At 48.4% G+C, this 27,969-nt stretch overlaps 1 protein-coding gene across 2 annotated transcripts; it reads left to right on the forward strand.

Annotated features, from left to right (window-relative positions):
• LOC141157489 (uncharacterized) lies at positions 1-27,949 on the forward strand. 2 transcript variants are annotated; one of them, XM_073644842.1, is made up of 5 exons: positions 5-411; positions 2,529-2,706; positions 5,717-5,838; positions 18,505-18,619; positions 26,383-27,948. In XM_073644842.1, exons 3-5 carry the CDS (start codon positions 5,785-5,787, stop codon positions 26,967-26,969), a joined length of 756 nt encoding a protein of 251 aa, XP_073500943.1. In that variant the 5' UTR covers positions 5-411; positions 2,529-2,706; positions 5,717-5,784; the 3' UTR covers positions 26,970-27,948. The 2 variants fall into 2 exon arrangements, with proteins under 2 accessions (XP_073500944.1, XP_073500943.1); XM_073644843.1 differs by lacking the exon at positions 2,529-2,706 and having other exon boundaries at positions 1-411; positions 26,383-27,949.
• Positions 27,950-27,969: the final 20 nt, after the last annotated feature.

Below are 27,969 nucleotides of genomic sequence, written 5' to 3' on the forward strand. Positions count from 1 at the left end.
CCTTGTGAGGCAGGGATTCAGCGCTGTGCATTCACCTGTGTGCCCGGGGCGTGCCGAGCTGCGCTCATGGTGCAGGGAACGCCTCTGTTTGCACAATTCATCTTTGTCTCCAGTTTTATTTGCATAAAAGTTACTCTACAATTGGGAAAGTGTCAGGTTGGACGGACTGAAGGGCGATATCGCTGTGCTGGAGTAACAGGCGGGCGCGGCCTCTGACAGTAGATACAGTTGCTGTGTTGTTTTTCTTCTTGGATCCTGAGACAAAAGGGTCCGTCGGTGGCGAACGTCCATCCCAGGGGGCTGGAAACAGAGGAGCGCAGCTCCAGCTGAGGGAGAAGGAGACGTGCAGGGAAGGCTGGCACATTGCAGAGTGCTGGTGGTGGATGGAGGGCAGGGGCACCAACACTGACGGTAGGTACTGGCCACCCACATGGGTCCTTGTGCTTCCTGACATAGGCAGAGTCAGAGTGCCATCCTGGGTACGCTGCACGCTGTATGTTTTTGGGTTTATTAATATGGGAGCCTATGGGGGATGGAAGCCACTCAATGTCGTCTATGAAGCATGTAGGTCTTTGGGTTATTTTGGGAAATCTAAACATTAATTCCTCCAGACAAGAAACCGGTCCAGAGGGTGAGGGGCAATGTGCACTGGGGGCTGATGGTTGTGATGGTTCCAGGAGCGCATTAGTCTCTGATGTAACTGCACAGTGCCCCCACACTAAAGGGTCAATCACCTAGGGAATATGCCCCCGTCCTCTGAGACCTGGGAACTCCTGACATCGATACCGGTTCTGGTTCACAGCGTCCGACCTGAAGAACTTTCCATGGAGTCCATGCAAATAACCAGAGACCTATATCAGTGCCAGAAAGAACTGACTCTCTGAACCAAGACTGGTATCAGCATGTAGAGCTGGTAAAACCTGGGTATCGCTTGTATATAATTATATATGTACAGCTGGTATAACCTGGGCATCTCCTGTATATAATTATATATGTACAGTCTCTGTAACCTGGGCATCTCCTGTATATAATTATATATGTACAGCTAGTATAACCTGGGCATCTCCTGAATATTATATATGTACAGCTGGTATAACCTAGGCATCTCCTGTATATTATATATGTACATCTGGTATAACCTGGGTATCTCCTGTATATAATTATATATGTACAGCTGGTATAACCTGGGTATCTCCTGTATATAATTATATATGTACAGCTGGTATAACCTGGGTATCTCCTGTATATAATTATATATGTACAGCTGGTATAACCTGGGCATCTCCTGTATATTATATATGTACAGCTGGTATAACCTAGGCATCTCCTGTATATAATTATATATGTACAGCTGGTATAACCTGGGTATCTCCTGTATATAATTATATATGTACAGCTGGTATAACCTGGGCATCTCCTGTATATTATATATGTACAGCTGGTATAACCTAGGCATCTCCTGTATATTATATATGTACAGCTGGTATAACCTGGGCATCTCCTGTATATTATATATGTACAGCTGGTATAACCTGGGCATCTCCTGTATATTATATATGTACAGCTGGTATAACCTAGGCATCTCCTGTATATTATATATGTACAGCTGGTATAACCTGGGTATCTCCTGTATATAATTATATATGTACAGCTGGTATAACCTGGGTATCTCCTGTATATAATTATATATGTACAGCTGGTATAACCTGGGCATCTCCTGTATATTATATATGTACAGCTGGTATAACCTAGGCATCTCCTGTATATTATATATGTACATCTGGTATAACCAGGGCATCTTCTATATATAATACTATATGTACAGCTGGTATAACCTGGGCATCTCCTGTATATTACATATGTACAGCTGGTATAACCTGGGCATCTCCAGTATATGTACAGCTGGTATAACCTGGTATCACTTGTATATAATTATATATGTACAGCTGGTATAACCTGGGTATCTCCTGTATATTCTATATGTAGAGCTGGTATAACCTGGGTTTCTCCTGTATATAATTCTATATGTACAGCTGGTATAACCTGGGTATCTCCTGTATATTCTATATGTACAGCTGGTATAACCTGAGTATCTCCTGTATATAATTCTATATGTACAGCTGGTATAACCTGGGCATTTTCTGTATATAATTTTATATGTACAGCTGGTATAATTTTATACATTTTCTTGTATATAGTGATATGGAGCACGCCGGTATAACCTGGGCAGTATATAATATCTAATGTTGATGGTGTATTCTATGACTAGCCCATCGGCTTTTAGATCCTGGATGACCCCTCTGTCTGTGCAGGACATTGGGGTCTCTGTACGCCTCCTGCGTGTGATGTAACCTGTGTGCGTCCATGGTGCTGGGCTCTTCCCTCCATGGTCAGTGGATATACTGTGTATAACGATTCATTCTTCCCCTTTCTCCTGTCTGCTTCAGTGTTTGCACTTTGACACAGTAACAAAAACTTTACTTTGCTCTTTGCTGTTTACTTTCATATTTGCTCTTTTTCCCCCCCAGGATGTGAACCCATCGGCTAGAAAATCTACCGAGAGGTTCCCAATAACCAGTCCCTACGGTGCGGACGTGCGAGTCCCTCCGGTCACCATACGGCCCCTTATCTACGCTTATAGAATATGGAGGCAGTCAATTGTTTGCACTGTGGGTGTTTCCAGTTTTAGAGAAAAAGTCGCTCCAGGTAAAAACTTCATTGCATCATAAAACGTTTAGCAACTTTTTATTGAACTTGGTGTTGAAATTGTCACGTCATTAAGATCTCTGCTCACTGTCAGTGAATGGGAACATGTAACCCAATGCAACACTAGACCATCCTCTGCCAAGCCAATGCTTTTTTATCTGCGCTGATACATTGTAACAGATTTAATAGAAGACTCTCCACACTGGATACAATTGTTGCACTCTCTTAGACTTAGGTCTAGGCTGTAAAGGTCTAGATTGTTTTCATTCACTGATGGCGAGGAACTGAATCTCTGTGCCGCGGTGTCCCTTGTGTCATGGTCCTGGATTTAGGACCAAGAATTGTTTAAAGGGGTACTCCGAACATGTGTGGCACATTCACAGGTGCTTGCTTGGTTGTTTTTAAGCCCTGTAGACCTGAATGGGGAGAATTCTATAGGAGGTCAGAGGTCCACCATTTAGTCGGAGTGCCCTTTTAAGAGTATTTCTTTACTACTGTTCCTTCTTTCATATCTATATATATTACCCACCTCACTGGTGGCTGCCATCTTCTTCATCTCTGCTCCGGTGCCACGCTGATGCCCCTTAGGGTGTTTTTACAGTGTGTTCAGGCACCTGTTCAGTGGCCCCGTGGGGACTTATTTCCGAACCTCAAAAAGGGAGCCGGACGTCACGTATGCGCCAACAGGGCCATAGACTACAATGGTGCAGACAGAGCGAACGTGTGATCTGAGGTGCATCATTTTCGGGCATATACGACTCCTGGAGGCGGCCACCCAGGCGCAGTATCTACACCTTGACCTCTACTACATGTATTGACCTTGGCTCCATTTCCCACCTGTGCCGTCCCTGTATTGACCCCCTCGCCCATTTATCCAGTCTACACCACATCTCTACATCCACCATCAGTCTACGGGGAGCAATTGTAAAAGTTTATAACTCCATTAGGAGACAGATATTTGAAGGGGTTATCCCACCCGACAAGTCCAGCGACACTTCTAGTGCTGACGCTTCCTTGGTCCCCCGCCAATCTCTGCTTTTCCTGCTCCAGTGATGTCATGTTAACATAACAAGTGACCAGTGCAGCCAATCGCTGTCTGTAGAGGTGTTTACACCACTAAAGACACCTCCGCGGCCAATGATTGGTAGCAGCGGTCACGTGTCATCACTGCAGCCCGGTGACCAGAAATGGCACAGCATGCGACTGTCTTTGGTGCAAAATTCTTAAGATAGCAAATTAAAAAAAAAAAGTACTGCACCAATAAAGATGGTTCCTATGGTGAAGCCATTGGCTGCCCCACCGCTCTACGTCCTGTTGGCCTCTGACTACTATAGGCCTTTGGACTACAAGATGTCACTGGCTGCACCATGATGTCACTGCATCGCGCCTGTGCCGGCCGACTCTGTGTGCAGGGAGAAGACATGATCACTCTGGTTAGATGAGTATACACTGGTTTTCCTTTGCTGGGGGTGGCATACAGTGGCATCATTACCCTTTAAGAGGGCATTAATACTGTATTTTATGGGTGCACTCCAGTGGCATTATTACTGGGTTAGGTGGCACAATATTTGCCCTGTCCCTTCGCCAATGTCAAGAGGGTTGTGGCATTGAGGTTGGTTTGATCTCTAAGAGAACGCTTAGGCTGATTGTACCCATGCAGATTTTTGGCAGAGGATGAGCTCGGGGACACGGAGGTTTAAGTTCCCAGACATTGTATGGCGCCTCCTCCATCCTGTAGGTGAGTTAGTGAAGACCAGGAATAAGCGGGGTCTGCCGTGCAGGGTGAGAGCGAGTGCCTGGCAGCACATACCAGCCGGGAGAATCCATTACCCACTATGTGATGGGCAGCCGGCAGCACAGAGCGGAGATTGCCTATGAAATAACCCAGTGTTTGCTCCTTCGGCTCAGATTCTGGCAAATAAAGCTGCGGTGGAGAAGTCACCTGCGAGTGAACTGCTGCCCACTTCTCCGATATCCTCCGTCAGCGAGAACACTGCACTCTTTGTGCCTTTGTCTTACTGTTGATCAAGTAGGTGTAGGACTCATCTCAAAGAACCCATCCGACAATACAGAGGAAAGCGCAGTAAAAGGGGCTGTCCAGAATAAGGAAAACATGGCTGCTTTCTGCCCGAAAGAGCACCACACCTGTTCACAGCTTGTGTCTGGTATTGCACACTACTGAAGTGGATGGAGCCTAGTATTATCCGGACAACTCCCTTTTTAATTCTGAATTAATAGGACCCAGTTCTGGATCATAAAAGAAGAAAAGTAAAAACAGAAAAGTTTAAAAACTTTCTTCTGGGCAGACTTAGATTTGTTCTCTCTTCTACTTTTGTTCTTAAGAAACGATAGGATATGTTGCAAATTAATCTATCAGAAGGAACCCATGAATAATGAGAGTGTGAACAGAGTCTTATACCAGCTGTACCTACTGTATATCAATATATGCTCTGCACCTGGTGAACCTGGGAAAGTGCCAGGGCCCAATGTGAAGGGGGACCAGTCCGCTCAGGAGCTGAGCCTGCTCCATGCAGCGCAGGTGCTTTCTGTGGTATACAGCTGGCACCCGAGTCTAACTGCTGCTATTGGAGCAGTTTAACAGTTTAGATGCCCAAGTCCATTGTGACAGCAGCATTTAGGATTTTGGACATGGGCTTCCGATGGTTTTGTTATGGCTGGTAGCATCTGTCATGTTTGCACACCTTTACTTGGGCTTCATAGGAGAATGATTATTTTACAATGACTGCAATATGGAAATATTACCATCACGATCGTGCATGTAGTTCTGCATTCATTGCCAAAGCTGCAGCAAGAATAAATCAGACAATACGTAGCGCACACAGGGGATCTGACAAGGTTACAGCATCGTGTGTGTACAGTGCAGCACGTGAGCCGCCATGTAAACACGGCCACTATTATCATACAAAACAGTGGCATTGTCCTCTGCGCCGCCACATAGCGCAGGCATAAACCCGAGGTGTGTCATGTGCCTGCTTTGTCTTATCTGCAGGTGTTCCTGGCAGCTCGTAGAGGACGACACGGAGCACTCTCATCAATAAGGTCACCACGGATCCCAAGATGGAGGCCCCAGATGAGAAGACGGAGGCTTTGGATGATGAGAGTAGTCTGGAGGTAAGATGGAGACTTGGGACGAGATGATGAGAGTAATCTAGAGGTGATTGGGGTTCGTTCAGGTTTAAATGTTTTATACAATCATGGCCAGGACACCATCAAGACAAGTTTTTAGGCTGTGGATGTAAACAAGAATGTTTCTATTCACTGACAGCAAGCCAACATCATAGGTCAAAACTGTCCCAGGCTTTGCTCACATTGGCAGCCATGACCTGGGGTAAAATACTGCCTTATACTGGGGTAAATACTGACTTATACTGGGGTATGCTGGGGTTCCACCAGCGATTTGGTCATCTTGAGTGGTGCCATATGCTTCACCCTAATGGTGCTTTATTAGAAGTGCCCATAGCACATGATTGAGTAGTGAATGGAGTCCCCTTACAGTTCCTTGCACAGCTGGGTGGCGGGGGCTGCTGTGCAGGAAATCAAGCAGTGAAGGGGCACAGCACTACAGCAGCACTACTTCACTTCATTCTCAGGAAGTCAGACCCCACCAATCGTAATGTGATCGCAGATCCCAGCAGTATACCATCACTTATAAGATTGGAACAGTCCTAAATGACAGCATTCTGTCTGTTAGCAGCGACCACTAGGGGGAGCTCTCTGTATACAGATATACATGATAAGATTCTGTCTGCAGCCACCACTAGGGGGCTCCCTGTATACAGAGATACATGATAAGATTCTATCTGCAGCCACCACTAGGGGGAGCTCCCTGTATACAGAGATACATAAGATTCTGTCTGCAACCACCACTATGGGGAGCTTCCTGTATACAGAGATACATGATAGGATCCTGTCTGCAGCCACCACTAGGGGGAGCTGCCTGTATACAGAGATACATGATAGGATCCTGTCTGCAGCCACCACTAGGGGGAGTTCACTGTATAAAGAGATGCATAAGATTCTGTCTGCAGCCACCACTAGTAGGAGCTCCCTGTATACAGAGATACATGATAAGATTCTGTCTGCAGTCACCACTAGGGGGAGCTCCCTGTATACAGAAATACATGATAAGATTCTGTCAGCAGCCACCACTAGAGGGAGCTCCCTGTATACAGAGATACATGATAAGATTCTGTCTGTAGTCACCACTATGGGGAGCTCTCTGTATACCGAGATACATGATAAGATTCTGTCAGCCAGCAGCCACCACTAGGGGGAGCTCTCTGTATACAGAACAGAGATACATGATAAGATTCTGTCTGCAGCCGCCACTAGGGGGAGCTCTCTGTATACAGAGATACATGATAAGATTCTGTCTGCTGCCACCACTAGGGGGAGCTCCCTGTATACAGAGATACATAATAAGATTCTGTCTGCAGCCACCACTAGGGGGAGCTCCCTGTATACAGAGATACATAAGATTTTGTCTGCAGCAACCACTAGGGGGAGCTCACTGTACACATAGATACAAGATAAGATTCTGTCTGCAGCCACCACTAGGGGGAGCTACCTGTTTACAGAGATACATGATGAGATTCTGTCTGCAGCCAGCACTAGAGGGATCTACCTGTTTACAGATATACATGATAAGATTCTGTGTGCAGCCAGCACTAGAGGGGGCTCTCTGTATACAGAGATACATAAGATTCTGTCTGCAGCCACCACTAGGGGGAGCTCCCTGTACACAGAGATACATGATAAGATTCTGTCTGCAGCCACCACTAGGGGGAGCTCCCTGTATACAGAGATACATGATAAGATTCTGTCTGCAGCCACCACTAGGGGGAGCTCCCTGTGTATAGACACACATGATAAGATTCTGTCTGCAGCCACCACTAGGTGGAGCTCCCTGTATACAGAGATACATGATAAGATTCTGCCTGCAGCCACCACTAGGGGGAGCTCCCTGTATACAGAGATACATGATAAGATTCTGTCTGCAGCCACCACTAGGGGGAGCTCCCTGTATTCAGAGATACATGATAGGATCCTGTCTGCAGCCACCACTAAGGGAAGCTCCCTGTATACAGAGATACATGATAAGATCCTGTCTACAGTCACAACTAGGGGGAGCTCCCTGTATATGGAGATACATGATAAGATTATGTCTGCAGCCACCACTAGGGGGAGCTCCCCGTATACAGAGATACATGATAAGATCCTGTCTGCAGCCACCACTAGGGGGAGCTGCCTGTATACAGAGATACATGATAGGATCCTGTCTGCAGCCACCACTAGGGGGAGTTCACTGTATAAAGAGATGCATAAGATTCTGTCTGCAGCCACCACTAGGGGGAGCTCCCTGTGTACAGAGATACATGATAAGATTCTGTCTGCAGCCACCACTAGGAGGAGCTCCCTGTATACAGAAATACAAGATAAGATTCTGTCTGCAGCCACCACTAGAGGGAGCTCCCTGTATATACATAGATACATGATAAGATCATGTCTTCAGTCACCACTAGGTGGAGCTCCCTGTGTACAGAGATACATGATAAGATTCTGTCTGCAGCCTTCACTAGGGGGAGCTCCCTGTATACAGAAATACAAGATAAGATTCTGTCTGCAGCCACCACTAGAGGGAGCTCCCTGTATATACATAGATACATGATAAGATCCTGTCTGCAGCCACCACTAGGGGGAGCTCCCTGCATACAGAGATACATGATAAGATTCTGTCTGCAGCCACCACTAGGGGGAGCTCCCTGCATACAGAGATACATGATAAGATTCTGTCTGCAGCCACCACTAGAGGGAGCTCCCTGCATACTGTGTCATCATTAAGGTCAATGGATAAACTAAATGCAGAAAACTTTTGGGCTTCAGACTTTTCCAGCATGTTCACCTGAGTTCTTATATGGGATTAGCTCAGCAGCCACAGAATTTCTTTTCACCGACGTCTTCCGTGTGGACAGAAATTTGAATCCTTTATTTACATGACTCTATAAATAGAGAGTCGTTTTAGACGAAGGATGTAAGATGGGAGGTTTGTGTACAGAGGAGGTTGTGAGGACACAAAGAGATACAAAAACCCCATGGTTTCAAATCATATGTATTATAGGATCAACCCTATTCATAGATTTATAGATTTATGGAAAGAATAAAGAATTTTTTTCAAAGCCACATCCATAACCACTTCCCCGTGACTCCAATAACCATTCTTTAGTCCTCCCTTGGATGCAGCGGCTGCATCATCGAGTGGGCTCAGGGTCATAAGATCTCCTAATTGAGGAGCTTTTATCAGATACATACCTAGCAGATACATCACACATTTTTTTTTTTTAGGCACGGGGTGTTCTAAAGTAACAAAGAGAGGAATACTTGCCTCTTGTCATCCCTGTTGATCCAGTGAAGGCCGCTCTAATGGTTGGCGCCGGCTCCAGAAGGGATGACTGCACCTATTGGATGTCACAGATTTCTGTGGTCCTGTGATATCCGGATGGCCAGCGCATCGACCACCAGAGCAGGAGGAGGGGGATGCAGCTGCAGTGCTCTACATGCTGTGAGAGCGAGAGGAGGGAGATGCAGCTGCAATGCTATACATTCTATGGGAGGGAGGAGGGGGATGCAGCGGTAGTGCTCTTCATGCTGTGGGAGGGAGGAGGGGGATGCAGATGCAGTGCTCTTCATGCTGTGGGAGGGAGGAGGGCGATGCAGCTGCAGTGCTCTTCATGCTGTGGGAGGGAGGAGGGGGATGCAGCTGCAGTGCTCTTCATGCTGTGGGAGGGAGTAGGGGGATGCAGCTGCAGTGCTCTTCATGCTGTGGGAGGGAGTAGGGGGATGCAGCTGCAGAGCTCTTCATGTTGTGGGAGGGAGGAGGGGGATACAGCTGCAGTGCTCTTCATGCTGTGCAAGGGAGTAGGGGGATGCAGCTGTAGCACCCTGAGGATTCGGCTGCTACAGGGGTATTGCACCTCAACCCAGAGGTGTGATATTCCACTCCCGGGTAAGGATGGAGTGTGGAACTGAGCTCAGAAAGCTGCATGCACTACACACATCCCATTTCCGAGGAGCAGACCAACGGTACTCCCACTTAGAAATGTGCAGGTACGACCGAGTCTGTTCCTGGCTGGAGTGGGAGGGGGGTGGTACATCCCAGTAGTGTAGGGGCAGATAGGGGGAGCAGCCTGGGTAAAGTTAGGAGCTCATTGGGTGCTGGTCACCTGAGCTCACACATAGAGGGAGTATATAAGGTGGGCACCATCTTAGGACAGGGTCTTTTGCAGAGAGGAGTCAGTCAGTCAGCCAGTCTTTGCAGAGAAGGAGAGCAGAGGAGCAGAGCAGCCCCAGGCCCAGAGTGAGAGAGGAGAAGAAAGAAAGACCCAGAGGGGGAAACAGAAGGAACTCTGAGAACCCAAGTACAACCCTAGGGTGAAGAGTTGGCAACAGGGTACCGGATCCCAAACTGGTGGGGGCTAAAGCATACCTCAGCCAGAGACCGGAGGCCGTGGGCAGGATCTGCCACGGCCACCCACCACATCCACCCTGAAGGCAAACCACGTGTAGGGTCAGGGAACCCAAGGCCAAGGGTCTCCCAACAGAAGGCCCGAGGGAGCTGGACCTAGGTGGATCCCTGGTGGGGACGGCCAGAAGAAAGGACAAGAAGGAGGGCTCAGGGACACGCTCCGGACTTGCTTGGGGGTTGGCTGAATCCAGGACCTGGTGGACACAGCACGGCTCGGGTGGTCACTTAAGGCCGGAGTGACCGGAATATCTGCAGTAAGTAAACACCCTGAACTGCACAACCCGACTCTGTCTTTAATTATCATCTACGCTGCACCACCACAACCCCCATCCTCTGCACCTGACCCCCTGAGGCCATACCCCTCCCGTTGGGGGTTATACTATCTAAAGCTGCACCAACACCATCAGCCTCAGCGGACCCTGCTGCAGCGGCGGCCGTAGTGACCGCAATCCAACGGGTGGCGTAGTCGACATAACGAACTTTGTAACATCTGTAGGACTGCCACATACTCTGAGCTTGACACCCTGGGCACGGACCGGGTCACAGCCACTCGGAGACTACAACCCCCATCTGATCCGGCTCCGGGTATTCCCCTAAAGAATATGGCCCAGGGGGCGCGTCAACTTTGGCGTAGTCGGCAGGATCACGTGCCCGCAACACCCGGGTACTGCGTGCCTGAAGAAAAGAACAAGTTTACCTCAAAAAGAAGTCTCCTGCCGGTTCCGGAGGGTCCCCGCCATCGGACTCCGTCACAGATCGATTCCCGCCGGTTGTCCGCCATTAACAGCTTTTTCCCGCCATCTGCAGAGTTTCCCGCCACTGGGAGACGATTCCCGCCATTTCCAAAGGTTTCCCGCCTTGGAAGAGCGGACGCCATTATGGGCGTGCCAGAGGGTGGCAAGAGGCCACCTCCCATCGTGGGCCAGGACCGAAAATGGCACCAAAAGTGGAAACCGCCCCCACCAACAGAGACTGTGATGCTAGAGGTGTCTGTCAGCGTGAAAGAACTGCCCCTGGAGCTGACAATCACCAAGTGGCCCCGGGACCGCCCTCGAAGTGGGAGGACTGAGAAGGAGAGAACAAAGATGGGTGTCGCCTGGAGCAGTCTGGAGAGAGCGCACCCGGAGACAAGAAGCCTAGAGCTGAGTCCAGAAGAAGCTTACCCGGAGATGGGAGAAGAGCAGAGCAGCACCGGCCCGCTGGCCAGGAGCCTGCTGGAGACAACGAGAGGAGAGCAGAGCAGCACCGACCCGTTGGTCAGGAGCCTGCTAGAAGCAACGACCCCACTAGGCTTAGTGGAGGTCTTGGCACAGCTCCCCCGAGATCGGGAGTGTGCACAGACTGCGCTGGAGGGCCTCGCACGGAGGATGGCCCGGGTGCAACGAGAGACGTTGGCGGAGTGGAGCCGAGAGATGGCCCAGCGGACCGAGACTCGTCAGCGGAGCACGCCACCTGAGACGAGGAGACAGACCGCCTCTGAGGATGGCGCAGGAGGACTGAAGGCCGGAGACGGCGCCGAGAAGGGAGCCGAACGAAAGGAGGCAGGTAAAGGGGACGTTTCTACCCCAAACCGGGAAACCGCGTACCTGCCCCAGCTCCCCGTCGCAGAGCCCGAAGTACCCCCTGCCGTGCCCGTAACCGCAACGTCACCGCCACAGACTAGGCCTCAACCGGAAGCCGCGGCCGCGACCCCTGTGACGTCATACGCCTCGACCCCGAGCGTGACCAAGCAGGAAGTACCATCGGCCTGGTCGCAAGGCCTAGTACCCCCGGGCGCCGCAATACCAACAGCGCCCCCTACCTCCGCGGAGCCACCGGCCTGGTCGCAGGGCCAAGTAGCCCAGGGCGCCGCCGTCCTTACGGTGCCCTTCACTTTCCAGGTGCCCCAGGCCTTGCCGCAAGGCCTGGGCAACCCGGGCGCCACCACCACCGCGCCCATAAAACCAAGAGTGCCGCATCTGGGAGAAGATCTGTTCGCCCAGCATACGTGCCCGGATGGGCAGCCCTTTATATGGCCACCGGAGTTTCACCATCCCCGACTCCGGAAAGAGAGACCCCTAGACGAGCCCCTGATTCCGGTTCCAAAGCCCGTAAAAAGGATCTCGCCCCCGCTAGAAGAGACCCAGTTTGAGTGGGACCCCACCGGAGAAGACCTCATGGGGTTCACTCAGGAGACCCGGGCGGCTGCAGCGGAGCGTGCAGAGTGCTGCCGGCAGCAGCTCGAGGTCTTTGAGAGGGAGCGGAGAGAGAGGCGGGTCCGGGAACAACAAGCCCAAATAAAGAGCGCGGAGCAGAAGAGCCGGGCCAGGAGGAGTCCCCGTGCAGCTCATGGTCCCCCTTCCACCGGGACTGTGATCAAGTTCAATATGCAGCACGGGTGGGGCTTCATCCGAGATCACCGCACCCCAGGCGACGTCTTCGTGACCAGGAGAGACGTTGAGTCCCACCTACCGGAGGGACACAGAGGTCGTGACCTGTATATAGGGGACGAGGTCACCTTCACCCGGCACAAGTGTGCCAAAGGACCCTACGCCCTCCATGTGCATCGCCTGACGGAGGAGGAGCTGCGGTGTGAGGAGGAGCAAGAGGACCCGGACGGGTCTGAAGCTAAAGTTAATCACAAAGAAAGAGCAGGAGGACGTCGTCGTTGAGTACAGCGGAGTAGAAGCTGTATATAGTTGCCCGTCGGGGCGCAGTGAACCGTTGCTGCTAATATAGTCCCCGTTGGGACCAGAGAATTGAATTGTTACCCGTATTTCCCTTAATCCCTCTGACCGAGGACTGAGAGCGGTCATCCCTATTCCCATTACCTGGCCGAGGACTGAGAGCGGCCATAGCACCTTGTATATAGTTGCGCTTCCTAAAGCGCCCCCTACCGGTTTTATAGGAAAACCATTTTTCTAGAGAAACTGTTGCACTTTTCCCGGGCACACGTTGCACAGTGTCCGGAGGAGGAGCTAGAAGCAAGAGAAGTCTACGAGGATGTTATTTATGAAAAAAAAAAAAAGTTTTATTGCTGATATATATGTTTTATATGTGTTTATTATGTTGTTTATGCAAAAATTGTATGTTTTGGTGTTTTTATATCTTGCAGCCCGAGGACGTGCTGTGATTTACCAGGGGGGAATGTAGCACCCTGAGGATTCGGCTGCTACAGGGGTATTGCACCTCAACCCAGAGGTGTGATATTCCACTCCCGGGTAAGGATGGAGTGTGGAACTGAGCTCAGAAAGCTGCATGCACTACACACATCCCATTTCCGAGGAGCAGACCAACGGTACTCCCACTTAGAAATGTGCAGGTACGACCGAGTCTGTTCCTGGCTGGAGTGGGAGGGGGGTGGTACATCCCAGTAGTGTAGGGGCAGATAGGGGGAGCAGCCTGGGTAAAGTTAGGAGCTCATTGGGTGCTGGTCACCTGAGCTCACACATAGAGGGAGTATATAAGGTGGGCACCATCTTAGGACAGGGTCTTTTGCAGAGAGGAGTCAGTCAGTCAGCCAGTCTTTGCAGAGAAGGAGAGCAGAGGAGCAGAGCAGCCCCAGGCCCAGAGTGAGAGAGGAGAAGAAAGAAAGACCCAGAGGGGGAAACAGAAGGAACTCTGAGAACCCAAGTACAACCCTAGGGTGAAGAGTTGGCAACAGGGTACCGGATCCCAAACTGGTGGGGGCTAAAGCATACCTCAGCCAGAGACCGGAGGCCGTGGGCAGGATCTGCCACGGCCACCCACCACATCCACCCTGAAGGCAAACCACGTGTAGGGTCAGGGAACCCAAGGCCAAGGGTCTCCCAACAGAAGGCCCGAGGGAGCTGGACCTAGGTGGATCCCTGGTGGGGACGGCCAGAAGAAAGGACAAGAAGGAGGGCTCAGGGACACGCTCCGGACTTGCTTGGGGGTTGGCTGAATCCAGGACCTGGTGGACGCAGCACGGCTCGGGTGGTCACTTAAGGCCGGAGTGACCGGAATATCTGCAGTAAGTAAACACCCTGAACTGCACAACCCGACTCTGTCTTTAATTATCATCTACGCTGCACCACCACAACCCCCATCCTCTGCACCTGACCCCCTGAGGCCATACCCCTCCCGTTGGGGGTTATACTATCTAAAGCTGCACCAACACCATCAGCCTCAGCGGACCCTGCTGCAGCGGCGGCCGTAGTGACCGCAATCCAACGGGTGGCGTAGTCGACATAACGAACTTTGTAACATCTGTAGGACTGCCACATACTCTGAGCTTGACACCCTGGGCACGGACCGGGTCACAGCCACTCGGAGACTACAACCCCCATCTGATCCGGCTCCGGGTATTCCCCTAAAGAATATGGCCCAGGGGGCGCGTCACAGCTACAGTGCTCTTCATGCTTTGGGAGGGAGGAGGGGGATGCAGCTGCAGTGCTCTTCATGCTGTGGGAGGGAGGAGGGGGATGCAGCGGCAGTGCTCTTCATGCTGTGGGAGGGAGGAGGGGGAAGCAGCTGCAGTGCTCTTCATGCTGTGGGAGGGAGGAGGGGGATGCAGCTGCAGTGCTCTTCATGCTGTGAGAGGGAGGAAGGGGATACAGCTGCAATGCTCTACCTGCTGTGAGAGGGAGGAAGGGGAAGCAGCTGCAATGCTCTACATGCTGTGAGAAGGAGGAGGGGGAAGCAGCTGCAATGCTGTACGTACTGTGATAGGGAGAAAGGGGATGTAGCGGCAGTGCTCTTCATGTTGTGGGAGGGAGTAGGGGGATGCAGCTGCAGTGCTCTTCATGTTGTGGGAGGGAGTAGGGAGATGCAGCTGCAGTGCTCTTCATGTTGTGGGAGGGAGGAGGGGGAAGCAGCTGCAATGCTCTACCTGCTGTGAGAGGGAGGAAGGGGATGCAGCTGCAATGCTCTATATGCTGTGAGAGGGAGGAAGGGGATGCAGCTGCAATGCTCTACATGCTGTGGGAGGGAGTAGGGGGATGCAGCTGCAGTGCTCTTCATGTTGTGGGAGGGAGTAGGGAGATGCAGCTGCAGTGCTCTTCATGTTGTGGGAGGGAGTAGGGGGATGCAGCTGCAGTGCTCTTCATGTTGTGGGAGGGAGTAGGGAGATGCAGCTGCAGTGCTCTTCATGTTGTGGGAGGGAGTAGGGGGAAGCAGCTGCAATGCTGTACGTACTGTGATAGGGAGAAAGGGGATGTAGCGGCAGTGCTCTTCATGCTGTTGGGAGGGAGGAGGGGGATGCAGCTGCAGTGCTCTTCATGCTGTTGGGAGGGAGTAGGGGGATGCAGCTGCAGAGCTCTTCATGTTGTGGGAGGGAGTAGGGGGATGCAGCTGCAGTGCTCTTCATGTTGTGGGAGGGAGTAGGGGGATGCAGCTGCAGTGCTCTTCATGCTGTGGGAGGGAGTAGGGGGATGCAGCTGCAGTGCTCTTCATGTTATGGGAGGGAGTAGGGGGATGCAGCTGCAGTGCTCTTCATGTTATGGGAGGGAGTAGGGGGATGCAGCTGCAGTGCTCTTCATGTTGTGGGAGGGAGTAGGGGGATGCAGCTGCAGTGCTCTTCATGTTGTGGGAGGGAGTAGGGAGATGCAGCTGCAGTGCTCTTCATGTTGTGGGAGGGAGTAGGGGGATGCAGCTGCAGTGCTCTTCATGTTGTGGGAGGGAGTAGGGGGATGCTGCTGCAGTGCTCTACCTGCTGTGAGAGGGAGGAGGGGGAAGCAGCTGCAATGCTCTACCTGCTGTGAGAGGGAGGAGGGGGATGCAACTGCAATGCTCTACATGCTGTGGGAGGGAGGAAGGGGATGCAGCTGCAATGCTCTACATGCTGTGAGGAGGAAGGGGAAGCAGCTGCAATGCTGTATGTACTGTGATAGGGAGAAAGGGGATGTAGCGACAGTGCTATTCATGCTGTGGGAGGGAGGAGGGGGATGCAGCTGCAGTGCTCTTCATGCTGTGGGAGGGAGTAGGGGGATGCAGCTGCAGAGCTCTTCATGTTGTGGGAGGGAGTAGGGGGGTGCAGTTGCAGTGCTCTTCATGCTGTGGGAGGGAGGAGGGGGATGCAGCTGCAGTGCTCTTCATGTTGTGGGAGGGAGAAGGGGGATGCAGCTGCAGTGCTCTTCATGTTGTGGGACGGAGTAGGGGGATGCAGCTGCAGTGCTCTACATGCTGTGAGAGGGAGGAAGGGGATGCAGCTGCAATGCTCTACATACTGTGAGAGGGAGGAAGGGGATGCAGCGGCAGTGCTCTTCATGCTGTGGGAGGGAGGAGGGGGATGCAGCTGCAGTGCTCTTCATGCTGTGGGAGGGAGTAGGGGGATGCAGCTGCAGAGCTCTTCATGTTGTGGGAGGGAGTAGGGGGATGCAGCTGCAGTGCTCTTCATGTTGTGGGAGGGAGTAGGGTGATGCAGCTGCAGAGCTCTTCATGTTGTAGGATTGAGTAGGGGATGCAGCTGCAGTGCTCTTCATGTTATGGGAGGGAGTAGGGGGGATGCAGCTGCAGTGCTCTTCATGTTATGGGAGGGAGTAGGGGGATGCAGCTGCAGTGCTCTTCATGTTGTGGGAGGGAGTAGGGGGATGCAGCTGCAGTGCTCTTCATGTTGTGGGAGGGGGTAGGGGGATGCAGCGGCAGTGCTCTTCATGTTGTGGGAGTGAGTAGGGGGATGCAGCTGCAGTGCTCTTCATGTTGTGGGAGGGAGGAGGGGGATGCAGCTGCAATGCTCTACCTGCTGTGGGAGGGAGGAAGGGGATGCAGCTGCAATGCTCTACATGCTGTGAGGAGGAGGGGGAAGCAGCTGCAATGCTGTACGTACTGTGATAGGGAGAAAGGGGATGTAGCGGCAGTGCTATTCATGCTGTGGGAGGGAGTAGGGGGATGCAGCTGCAGTGCTCTTCATGTTGTGGGAAGGAGTAGGAGGATGCAGCTGCAGTGCTCTTCATGTTGTGTGAGGGAGTAGGGGGATGCAGCTGCAGTGCTCTTCATGTTGTGGGAGGGAGTAGGGGGATGCAGCTGCAGTGCTCTTCATGTTGTTGAAGGGAGTAGGGGGATGCAGCTGCAGTGCTCTTCATGCTGTGGGAGGGAGTAGGGGGATGCAGCTGCAGTGCTCTTCATGTTGTGGGAGGGAGTAGGGGGATGCAGCTGCAGTGCTCTTCATGCTGTGGGAAGGAGTAGGGGGATGCAGCTGCAGTGCTCTTCATGTTGTGGGAGGGAGTAGGGGGATGCAGCTGCAGTGCTCTTCATGTTGTGGGAGGGAGTAGGGGGATGCAGCTGCAGTGCTCTTCATGTTGTGGGAGGGAGTAGGGGGATGCAGCTGCAGTGCTCTTCTTGTTATTGGAGGGAGTAGGGGGGTGCAGCTGCAGTGCTCTTCATGTTATGGGACGGAGTAAGGGGATGCAGCTGCAGTGCTCTTCATGTTATGGGAGGGAGTAGGGGGATGAAGCTGCAGTGCTCTTCATGTTGTGGGAGGGAGAAGGGGGATGCAGCTGCAGTGCTCTTCTTGTTATTGGAGGGAGTAGGGGGGTGCAGCTGCAGTGCTCTTCATGTTATGGGACGGAGTAAGGGGATGCAGCTGCAGTGCTCTTCATGTTATGGGAGGGAGTAGGGGGATGAAGCTGCAGTGCTCTTCATGTTGTGGGAGGGAGTAGGGGGATGCAGCTGCAATGCTCTACCTGCTGTGAGAGGGAGGAAGGAGATGCAGCTGCAATGCTCTACATGCTGTGAGAGGGAGGAAGGGGATGCAGCTGCAATGCTCTACATGCTGTGAGGAGGAGGGGGAAGCAGCTGCAATGCTGTACGTACTGTGATAGAGAGAAAGGGAATGTAGCGGCAGTGCTCTTCATGCTGTGGGAGGGAGGAGGGGGATGCAGCTGCAGTGCTCTTCATGCTGTGGGAGGGAGGAGGGGGATGCAGCTGCAGTGCTCTTCATGCTGTGGGAGGGAGTAGGGGGATGCAGCTGCAGAGCTCTTCATGTTGTGGGAGGGAGTAGGGGGATGCAGCTGCAGTGCTCCTCATTTTGTGGGAGGGAGGAGGGGGATGCAGCTGCAGTGCTCTTCATGCTGTGGGAGGGAGTAGGGGGATGCAGCTGCAGTGCTCTTCATGCTGTGGGAGGGAGTAGGGGGATGCAGCTGCAGTGCTCTTCATGCTGTGGGAGGGAGGACGGAGCTGTCAGGGAGAATTCTGATTGGCACAGCTCTGACATCACACCAGGACAGCCCGCCCACTCTACATCCATGGAGAGTGAAAAAGATATATTACCCCAACATGGGAGCAGTGTAGTTCTGTAATGTTCTCTTTTTTTTTAGGGTGAAGATTTCTTCAGTCGGCTCACTGATGAGGAGAAGGAGTGTCTGCAGTATTTACTGGAGACCATTGATTCTTTAGACCAAGATGAGGACGAAAACGCAAACAGCGACCCAGGTAATAATCATAAAAACTGAGCCGTGATGAACGCAGCAGATTCAGGAATCGGATGATTGACAGGTGTAAAATCATTAATAAACTGCCAGTTACAACAGTCACAGTCTCTCCTCCCGGATACTGTTACACTTGTATCTTATCTTGCAGAGATGGAGAGCGATAATACTGGGAGGGGGCGGGGGACGTAATTTTGGGCAACTGTAGTCTTTCTAACTGAATTGTTGGGCCTCATAGCAAAAGTATGAACACAACCGCACCCCGGACAGTTATATTCTATTTGACAGCTGTGCCAAGGATACAATTGCCTACTGATTGGATACAAATGGACGACTATGTGTGACGTCCCCCTTCAGGTGAAGGGGCAAACCGGGCTGATATGGTATTATTCATCACTCATTAATAATTCTCTCCAGACTCCTGAAATATCATATGCCAGACCCTGAACCAGACCCCTAAAAAACCCGATCCTTAAATTATCAGACATCAAACCAGACCCCATAACTATCAGACCACAGACCAGACCCCGTATTTATCAGACAACAGACTTCTAAATTATCAGACATCAAACCTCTAAATTATTAGACCCCAAACTAGATTCTTTAAATATTAGACCAAAGACCCCTAAATTATCGACGAAACTCAGTCTAGACACTTTAATTCAGACCCCTAAATTATCAGGCCTCAGACCAGATCCCTAAATTATCAGGCCTCAGACCAGATCCCTAAATTATCAGGCCTCAGACCAGATCCCTAAATTATCAGGCCTCAGACCAGATCCCTAAATTATCAGGCCTCAGACCAGATCCCTAAATTATCAGGCCTCAGACCAGATCCCTAAATTATCAGGCCTCAGACCAGATCCCTAAATTATCAGGCCTCAGACCAGATCCCTAAATTATCAGGCCTCAGACCAGATCCCTAAATTATCAGGCCTCAGACCAGATCCCTAAATTATCAGGCCTCAGACCAGATCCCTAAATTATCAGGCCTCAGACCAGATCCCTAAATTATCAGGCCTCAGACCAGATCCCTAAATTATCAGGCCTCAGACCAGATCCCTAAATTATCAGGCCTCAGACCAGATCCCTAAATTATCAGGCCTCAGACCAGATCCCTACATTATCAGGCCTCAGACCAGATCCCTACATTATCAGGCCTCAGACCAGACCCCTAAATTAGCAGATCTCAGACCTTTAAATTATCAGACACCAGACCCCTAAATTATCAGACACCAGACCCCTAAATTATCAGACACCAGACCCCTAAATTATCAGACACCAGACCCCTAAATTATCAGACACCAGACCCCTAAATTATCAGACACAAGACCCCTAAATTATCAGACACAAGACCCCTAAATTATCAGATCCCAGACCAGACCCCTAAATTATCAGATCCCAGACCAGACCCCTAAATTAACAGATCTCAAACCAGACCCCTAAATTATCAGGCCTCAGACCAGATCCCTAAATTATCAGGCCTCAGACCAGACCCCTAAATTAGCAGATCTCAGACCAGACCCCTAAATTAGCAGATCTCAGACCAGACCCCTAAATTATCAGACCTCAGGCCAGACCCCTAAATTATCAGACCTCAGACCAGACCCTTAAATTAACAGATTTTAGACCAGACCCCTAAATTAACAGATCTTAGACCAGACCCCTAAATTAACAGATCTTAGACCAGACCCTTAAATTAACAGATCTTAGACCAGACCCCTAAATTAACAAAACAAGTAAATTAACAAATCACAGACCAGACCCCGAAATTATTGGACCCCTGACCATTAAATTATCACAACCCAAATTTTTAGACAAAAGATCCCTAAATTAACAGATCCCAATCCACTAAAGTTCCAAAATCTTAAACTAAATAATCAGACCTTCAAATAACAAGACCCTTTACCAGACCTCTAAATAATCAGACCCCAGACCAGACCCCTAGATTATTAGCTCCCAGATCACCTAAATGATCAGACCCCAGAACGCCAAATTTTAAGACACCTAGTCCCTAAATGATCAAATTGTAAACCAGACCCCTAAACTATTAGACACTTGACCCCTAAATTATGCTACAGATCCAAAACACCTAAATTATCAAACACCAGATCTCTAGATTATCAGATCCCTGACCCCCAACAATTTAAAGTTTGGGGTCTAATATATCAGTATCTATAATCAGACCCTAAGGGTTTTGGGTCTGATCAAGCCGAATTTCAGACCTCTACATAATCAGACTTCTACATTTTCGAACTCCCTAAATTATTAGACCCCAGACCTGACCAAAGGTCTGAATTGAGGGGTCTGGTCTAGGGCTGCCCCCATTGCCCAGGTCTAAATTATCCTCCTCTTTTCAGCATTTCTTTTCCGAGCAGTCGCTCAGGTGACTTCTTGGTGTAACCTGAGCCTCTCATCTCCAGGCAGCAGATGTTCCGGGTATTATTTGACAATTTGAATGCTCCTGTGGAATATTTTTAGGGCAGAGGCTAATTATCCCAATACGCTCGCTGCTTTTGTGTATTTATCTTTTCTATTTTAGATGCAAATGCATAATGAGCGATACATATACCCCTTACCCCCGCCCCCCCCGCCACGGCCAAATACAAGGGGGCGACATGGTGTGTACTAAAATATCAAAGGATGAAAAAATGATGATGGATCTTAGTCCAGAAATAATAAATATTGTATATGATCAATTGCTCATATTCTATAGGCAGCTGCTTATGGAAGATGTTTGCTGCCACTAGTGGTAGAGAGCGGTACTGCACATTACAGAAGTAACCGCTGCAGGAACATGAAGTTTGATGTCTCTTTGATTTTTTTTGTGAATATTTTATGACAGATTATGATGAAAATTATTGTTTATGTTGTTTTTTATCAGTTTTTGGCCAGGTACAGTATATCACTATATAATTGCATTTTCTGTCCAGTATGTATTGTCCTGACATGGACTGACTTAATCTTTTGTTTGCCTGACTATTCTCACTCTTTATTCCATCATACTGGTTCTGATCTTGGCTCCTTTAATTTGTTTGGTACCTACCCTCTCTGGATTTGACCCAGCATGTGGACTTTTCTCTGCCAGCTTGTTCTACTGTCCAGCAGCTACTCTGTGGACACAACCCAGGAGTCTCTGTTATAAGTTCAGATCCCTTTATAGGAAGGGTGAAGGCCGGGACACCTTTGGAACCTGCTAAACAGAGTGCAAAAATTGCCCATGGAAGTGCTATTAAAGGGAACCTGTTAGCAAAAAAAACCAAACAAATAAAATGGTATTAAACTGTAGACATCACAGGAAAATACCATTTATAATGTTTGGCAGTTTAAATGAAAGAGCGGCTAAAAGAAGAAAATGAAGTTATATTCTCCCTGCAGCTGCTCGTTCCTAGTCATCAGGGAGGCGCAGGGGTCTGTGATCAGCCAGCGTTCACTGCACAGTGAGCGCACTGTCATCACTCTCTCTGTTCCCCAACTGACATCCTCCTTTTTGATGAAACGTTCCCTTTAAGAGCTGCCAGGTTTCCAGCAACAGTTCACCTTTACACTAGGAATGGCTGCAGCAAATCTACATAAAGTGTGAAGCTGGCGTTGGCGGGAGATTGCAGCGCGTAAGGGCTCATTCAGACGTCAGATTTTATTGTACTAGTGCTATCCGTTTTTTTTCACGGCTAGCACTCGTACCAATGATATTCTGTGGGTCTGCGCACTTGTCTGATTTTTCCCTCGGACCGAATATCGGAGACACGTCTGATTTTGATCCGAGCATCGATCATAATCAGCATTGCAAGTCTATGGGTCGGTGAAAAAAATCAGACTTCACTCGAAGAAAAACTGATGATGCTTGGATCATACTATGATCAAGGTCCCAAAATAATTGGTCCATTTTTCTAATACGTAAGAAAAACGGATGTCTAAATGAGGCCTAAGACAGCAGAGAGTCAGGGTGTAGAGACCAGAGGAGGTGGCAGATCACATGCCGACCCTAAAACCGCACCTACAATATTTTTTATGTTTGAGCGAATTTGCACCTTATGTAAGTTGTTAAAGAAAAATTGTAAAAAATTTACTATGCAAAATTCAGGATATATTCTCCAGGGAACAGGCATTACTGACCCCAAATAGACACTTTGGGAGTGGTTTTGATAAACCCCAACACTTTTGTGATCTGAATTGTGGGACTGTTTTGGCAAAATTAGGACAAGTATGACTTTCACATGGCAATTTTTTTGCCTTGATTTCAACAAAAAAGAGAAATAAAACAGAAGAACTTGCATGAAAAGGGGCTCCAACATTTATGTATTGATGGTCTGTCCTAGGTATAAGCTATCAATATTACATTCTCGAAAGCCCCTGAAAGGCCACGGCCCCACTATCAGTATTCGGTCAGTATTGTTTCTCAGGAGTGGGAGCCAAAACCAGGTGAGGAACAATCAGACAAAAGGTATAATAGAAACAAGTCACCAATTCTGCATTTATCACCCACTCATGGTTTTGGCTCCCACTCCTGAGAAAAAGTACTGACAGAATACTGATAGTGGGGCCGTGGCCAAGGAGTGAGACTGTGTCATTTCCACCCATAGCATCCCTCCAGAGTTCCCCTTGTGCACTAATACACAGTTCAGAGCTATATTCGTCTTCGTCATACAACCACCCCTCCCACGTCAATCTCGGCATGTAAACAGCAATAAAAGCTTTTAAAGCAGATTTTAAGTGCTATATATGTGCTGTAATGACCACGGGTGTTGACAGAGTGTCCTCACGCTCAACCGGATGACTCCCTAAAAATAGAACAAGTATGAAAGGTGTATGGTGTCGAAAATGGAGAAGGTGAAAGATCGTCTCATACAAAATGATAGGAGCAGAACTATAGCTTGTACAGGGGCCATATAGGGTGTATAGTATGAATGACATAAATGTTCATTGGTATAGTGAGGTGCATGCGGTGGTACAAGAGTCCTCATATCCCCACTGTTCTCTTTTATGATTCTTACCCCCGGCTGGTTTTAAGGGGTGGAAGACTAGACATTTTCTTCCATGGGCTGGCTCATTTCCCCTACACAGCCGGGTGGCCAAGAGTTCCGCTGTGGAAGAAAAAATGGTGATGGTCTACCCAATCCATCAACACTGTGACCCCTTCATTCATGGCAATCAACGGAGATCCCAGAGGTCGGACCACACAATCATTTTGTGATGGCCTATCCAATGAGATGGGAAAAGTAGAGTAGAATAAAAAGATTCACACCGCCCTGATCTGGCAACCAGTCGGGGAAATCTTCACTTTCGCGGCCGACATTCTCAGCCGGGGGTCTTCAGCGCCTCATCAGCCACATCATAACAATGCGTGAGGCCCAGGTACTAAACTTTGCAGGTCATCATGACATGTATCGCTCCATAATGTCATTTTGAGGCTAGAAAGGATGAGAGACGCTTAGGATGCTGGCTGCAGAAGTAAAGACTGTCCTGGTCCTACCACAGAGAATTGGACAGGACGTTGGATCAGGGAGGCCCAAATCTTTTTTGGTCAAACCTAAGGAATACCACCTTAATTCTTTCTTTAGCTTTGACCAAGAAAAATAATGGCAGAGATATGCAGCTTTCTTGTTGTCTTGGGCATTATTTTGTATTGCATATACCCTCGGGGTAATGATATGCCCAATTTGTCACTGAAATAATGGCCATAAACACCATAGCCTCCATAATGTCTGGCCATCTTCACCATAGCATCTAATTAGAAGTCCACGTTTCATACTGAAAATAGTCCCAAATATTTTGCAGGAAAGTTGCAATTTGATAGCAACCTTGGTCATACAAACTATACAGTCATGGCCAAAAGTTTTGAGAATGACACCAAAATTATATTTTCACATGATCTGCTGGCCTCTGGTTTTTATTAGTGTTTGTCTGATGTTTATATCACATACAGAAATATAATTGCAATTATATTATGAGTACCAATAGGTTATATTAACAGTTAGAATGAGTTAATGCAGCAAGTCAATATTTGCAGTGTTGCCCCTTCTTCTTCAAGACCTCTGTAATTCTCCCTGGCATGCTCTCAATCAACTTTTGGACCAAATCCTGACTGATAGCAGTCCATTCTTGCATAATCAATGCTTGCATTTTGCCAGAATTTGTTGGTTTTTGTTTGTCCACCCGTCTCTTGATGATTGACCACACGTTCTCAATGGGATTAAGATCTGGGAAGTTTCCAGGCCATGGACCCAAAATCTCTATGTTTTGTTCCATGAGCCATTTAGTTATCACCTTTGCTTTATGGCAAGGTGCTCCATCATGCTGGAAAAGGCATTGTTGGGCGCCAAACTGCTCTTGGACGGTTGGGAGAAGTTGCTCTAGGAGGACATTCTGGTACCATTCTTTATTCATGGCTGTGTTTTTAGGCAAGACTGTGAGTGAGCCGATTCCCTTGGCTGAGAAACAACCCCACACATGAATGGTTTCAGGATGCTTTACAGTTGGCATGAGACTAGACTGGTGGTAGCGCTCACCTCTTCTTCTCCAAATAAGCTGTTTTCCAGATGTCCCAAACAATCGAAAAGGGGATTCATCAGAGAAAATGACTTTGCCCCAGTCCTCAGCAGTCCACTCCCTGTACCTTTTGCAGAATATCAGTCGGTCCCTGATGTTTTTTCTGGAGAGAAGTGGCTTCTTTGCTGCCCTCCTTGAAACCAGCCCTTGCTCAAAGAGTCTCCGCCTCACAGTGCGTGCAGAAGCACTCACACCAGCCTGCTGCCATTCCTGAGCAAGCTCGGCACTGCTGGTAGTCCGATCCCGCAGCTGAAACAGTTTTAAGATACGGTCCTGGCGCTTGCTGGTCTTTCTTGGGCGCCCTGGAGCCTTTTTGACAACAATGGAAGCTCTCTCCTTGAAGTTCTTGATGATGCGATAGATTGTTGACTGAGGTGCAATCTTTGTAGCTGCAATACTCTTCCCTGTTAGGCCATTTTTGCGCAGTGCAATGATGGCTGCACGTGTTTCTTTAGAGATAACCATGGTTAACTGAAGAGAAACAATGATACCAAGAACCAGCCTCCTTTTAAAGTGTCCAGTGATGTCACTCTTACTTAATCATGACTGATTGATCGCCCGCCCTGTCCTCATCAACACCCACACCTGTGTTAATGGATCAATCACTAAAACGATGTTAGCTGCTCCTTTTAAGGCAGGACTGCAATGATGTTGAAATGTGTTTTGGGGGTTAAAAGTTCATTTTCTGGGCAAATATTGACTTTGCAAGTACAGTAATTGCTGTTAAGCTGATCACTCTTTGACATTCAGGAGTATATGCAAATTGCCATTACAAAAAATGAAGCAGTAAACTTTGGAAAAATTACAATTTGTCTCATTCTCAATACTTTTGGCCATGACTGTACATTGGTCAACCATGATGCTCAGTTTTGATCCTTCAGAGATTTCATTGGGTCTTCTGGTGGCAACCCTGTAGATCTATGCTTGAGGTCATCTTCTGGTCTCTCACATAGACTCCAAATTTTCTTGGGGTACACATACATCCAAAAAGAAGACTTCTGCCAGGTTGACACCACTTTGACTATCTAAATTGGTCAATGGTGGATCCATGATAAAGTCGGTACACATTCATCCAACAAAGAAGCATTCTCCCAGGTGACCCCACTTTGACTAACGAAATTGGTCAATGTTGGATCCATGATTAAGTCATCTAATACCTGGCCTCGGTCTTGAAAATCTTATTGCAACATCTAATTACTGCTGTTTATTTCTCTCCAGATTCCAATGAACATTTGAGGAACTCCTCTGGACTTTCAGATGTTGACAGAAGCCGGAAAGGTTTGACTGAAAGTGTAAATCAACCCGACAAATCAGAGCACGAGCCAACACCATCCAAGATGAAGATCATTAAATCTTTCTCCGAAGACGGGCCAGGATTATCCATCACCGTTACTCCAGACACAGGACAGAAGACCACCAGCTCTCATCCAAGCCACCTAAGAAAATTTGACACCATAATGAGGTCGGGGGTCAATGTCCAGGAGCTTAGAGCTCGATTTATCCATCAAAAAGTCAATCCTTCTTTCGAAGATACTTCCAAGGAAACAGAACTTTCTTCGGATTCCAAACCGCTGCCCCAGGCGATTTGTAACCAGATGTCTACTAGACAAGAGGCTTTGCAAAAGTTGGGTTTGCTAAAAATTAATCAAAGCAGCGCAAACACCCCTAAAGAACTACATGGTTCGGACCAAAACACAACAGTAAAAAACAATGAGTTAAACCAAAACCACTCAAAAGAAGGGTCCAACTTACCTCGGTCTTTTGAAAGGAAACCAGGAGGTTTTAACAGAGTTTGGCCGCCATAATCCTCCCTTTTTTTTTTTTTACCACCGAAGGCTTGCCATAGACTGTATATTTATCAATGTGCAGCATACAGATGAATTTTATATCAATTTTAATTATTTTTTGGGAAACAATTCTGTTAAAGAACTTTTGGTTTATACCTATGCTACTTTTGCTTTTCAATGGGTGCAACCTTGTTGACTCGCATGCATTGCAATGGGGTGCAAAAGTGCTTTCTATGGCAGTACTTGACTACAAGATGCATTCAGTACTATATCTCAACTCCATTCACTTCAATGGAGCCGAGCTACAATACCAGACACAACCACAGGACAGGTGTGGCGCTATTTCCAAAAACAAGCAGCAACGATTTTAAAAAGAAAAACACTAGACCGCTCAGATTCTGTAAGTTTTAGATTTCTCAGGTTCAACTTAGTCGCACTTTAACTCCTTATTACCAGCTGTATTCACTCTTGAGCTTTTACAGATGTAAAGTACCAAAATTATTATTACAGAGATTTCTGACAACGCTTCCATATTGATGGATACTCACAGTGCAAATCCGGTCTTAATTAGCATACTAATGAACCAATGTAAAATCGGATGTATAAATTAATACAAATTCTTATATTGGGAATGAGTAATAAAAAAAAATATATATATATATATATATATATATATATATATATATATATATATATATATATATATATTTAGATTATTTCTTTCTTTCTGGAAGGAAACCAGAAGCTTTTGAAAAAAGTTTGGCCGCCGCAATACTTATGGCATCTACTGTACTTTTTTTTTTTTTTATATATTATTTTTGTACTTTATGTATAGTTGTTTTTTTTTTTTTATAGTTGATTGGGGTTAAAATGTGAAAACTGTATATTGAGTTATTAAGATTACTTCGTTGGTCTTTCCGCCCACGTGTGACGCACAGTACCACCCTTAACACCAATGTCAATAAACGGCTAAACGGCATATCATAAAAAGTAAAGTCTCTGTACTATTTAATGGGAA

The sequence above is a fragment of the Phyllobates terribilis genome, unplaced genomic scaffold, assembly GCF_046119375.1.
Source record: "Phyllobates terribilis strain yellow unplaced genomic scaffold, ASM4611937v1 Scaffold_8__6_contigs__length_399053987, whole genome shotgun sequence".
In the NCBI taxonomy this organism is placed as follows: domain Eukaryota; kingdom Metazoa; phylum Chordata; class Amphibia; order Anura; family Dendrobatidae; genus Phyllobates; species Phyllobates terribilis.

What these genes read in the sequence shown, in the direction of transcription:
- LOC141157489 (XM_073644843.1), top strand. Translation starts at nt 5,785, where the DNA reads ATGGAGGCCCCAGATGAGAAGACGGAGGCTTTGGATGATGAGAGTAGT. An exon ending in ATGATGAGAGTAGTCTGGAG is followed by an intron (nt 5,839 to 18,504) that starts GTAAGATGGAGA and finishes CTTTTTTTTTAG; the next exon opens with GGTGAAGATTTCTTCAGTCG. An exon ending in AAACGCAAACAGCGACCCAG is followed by an intron (nt 18,620 to 26,382) that starts GTAATAATCATA and finishes ATTTCTCTCCAG; the next exon opens with ATTCCAATGAACATTTGAGG.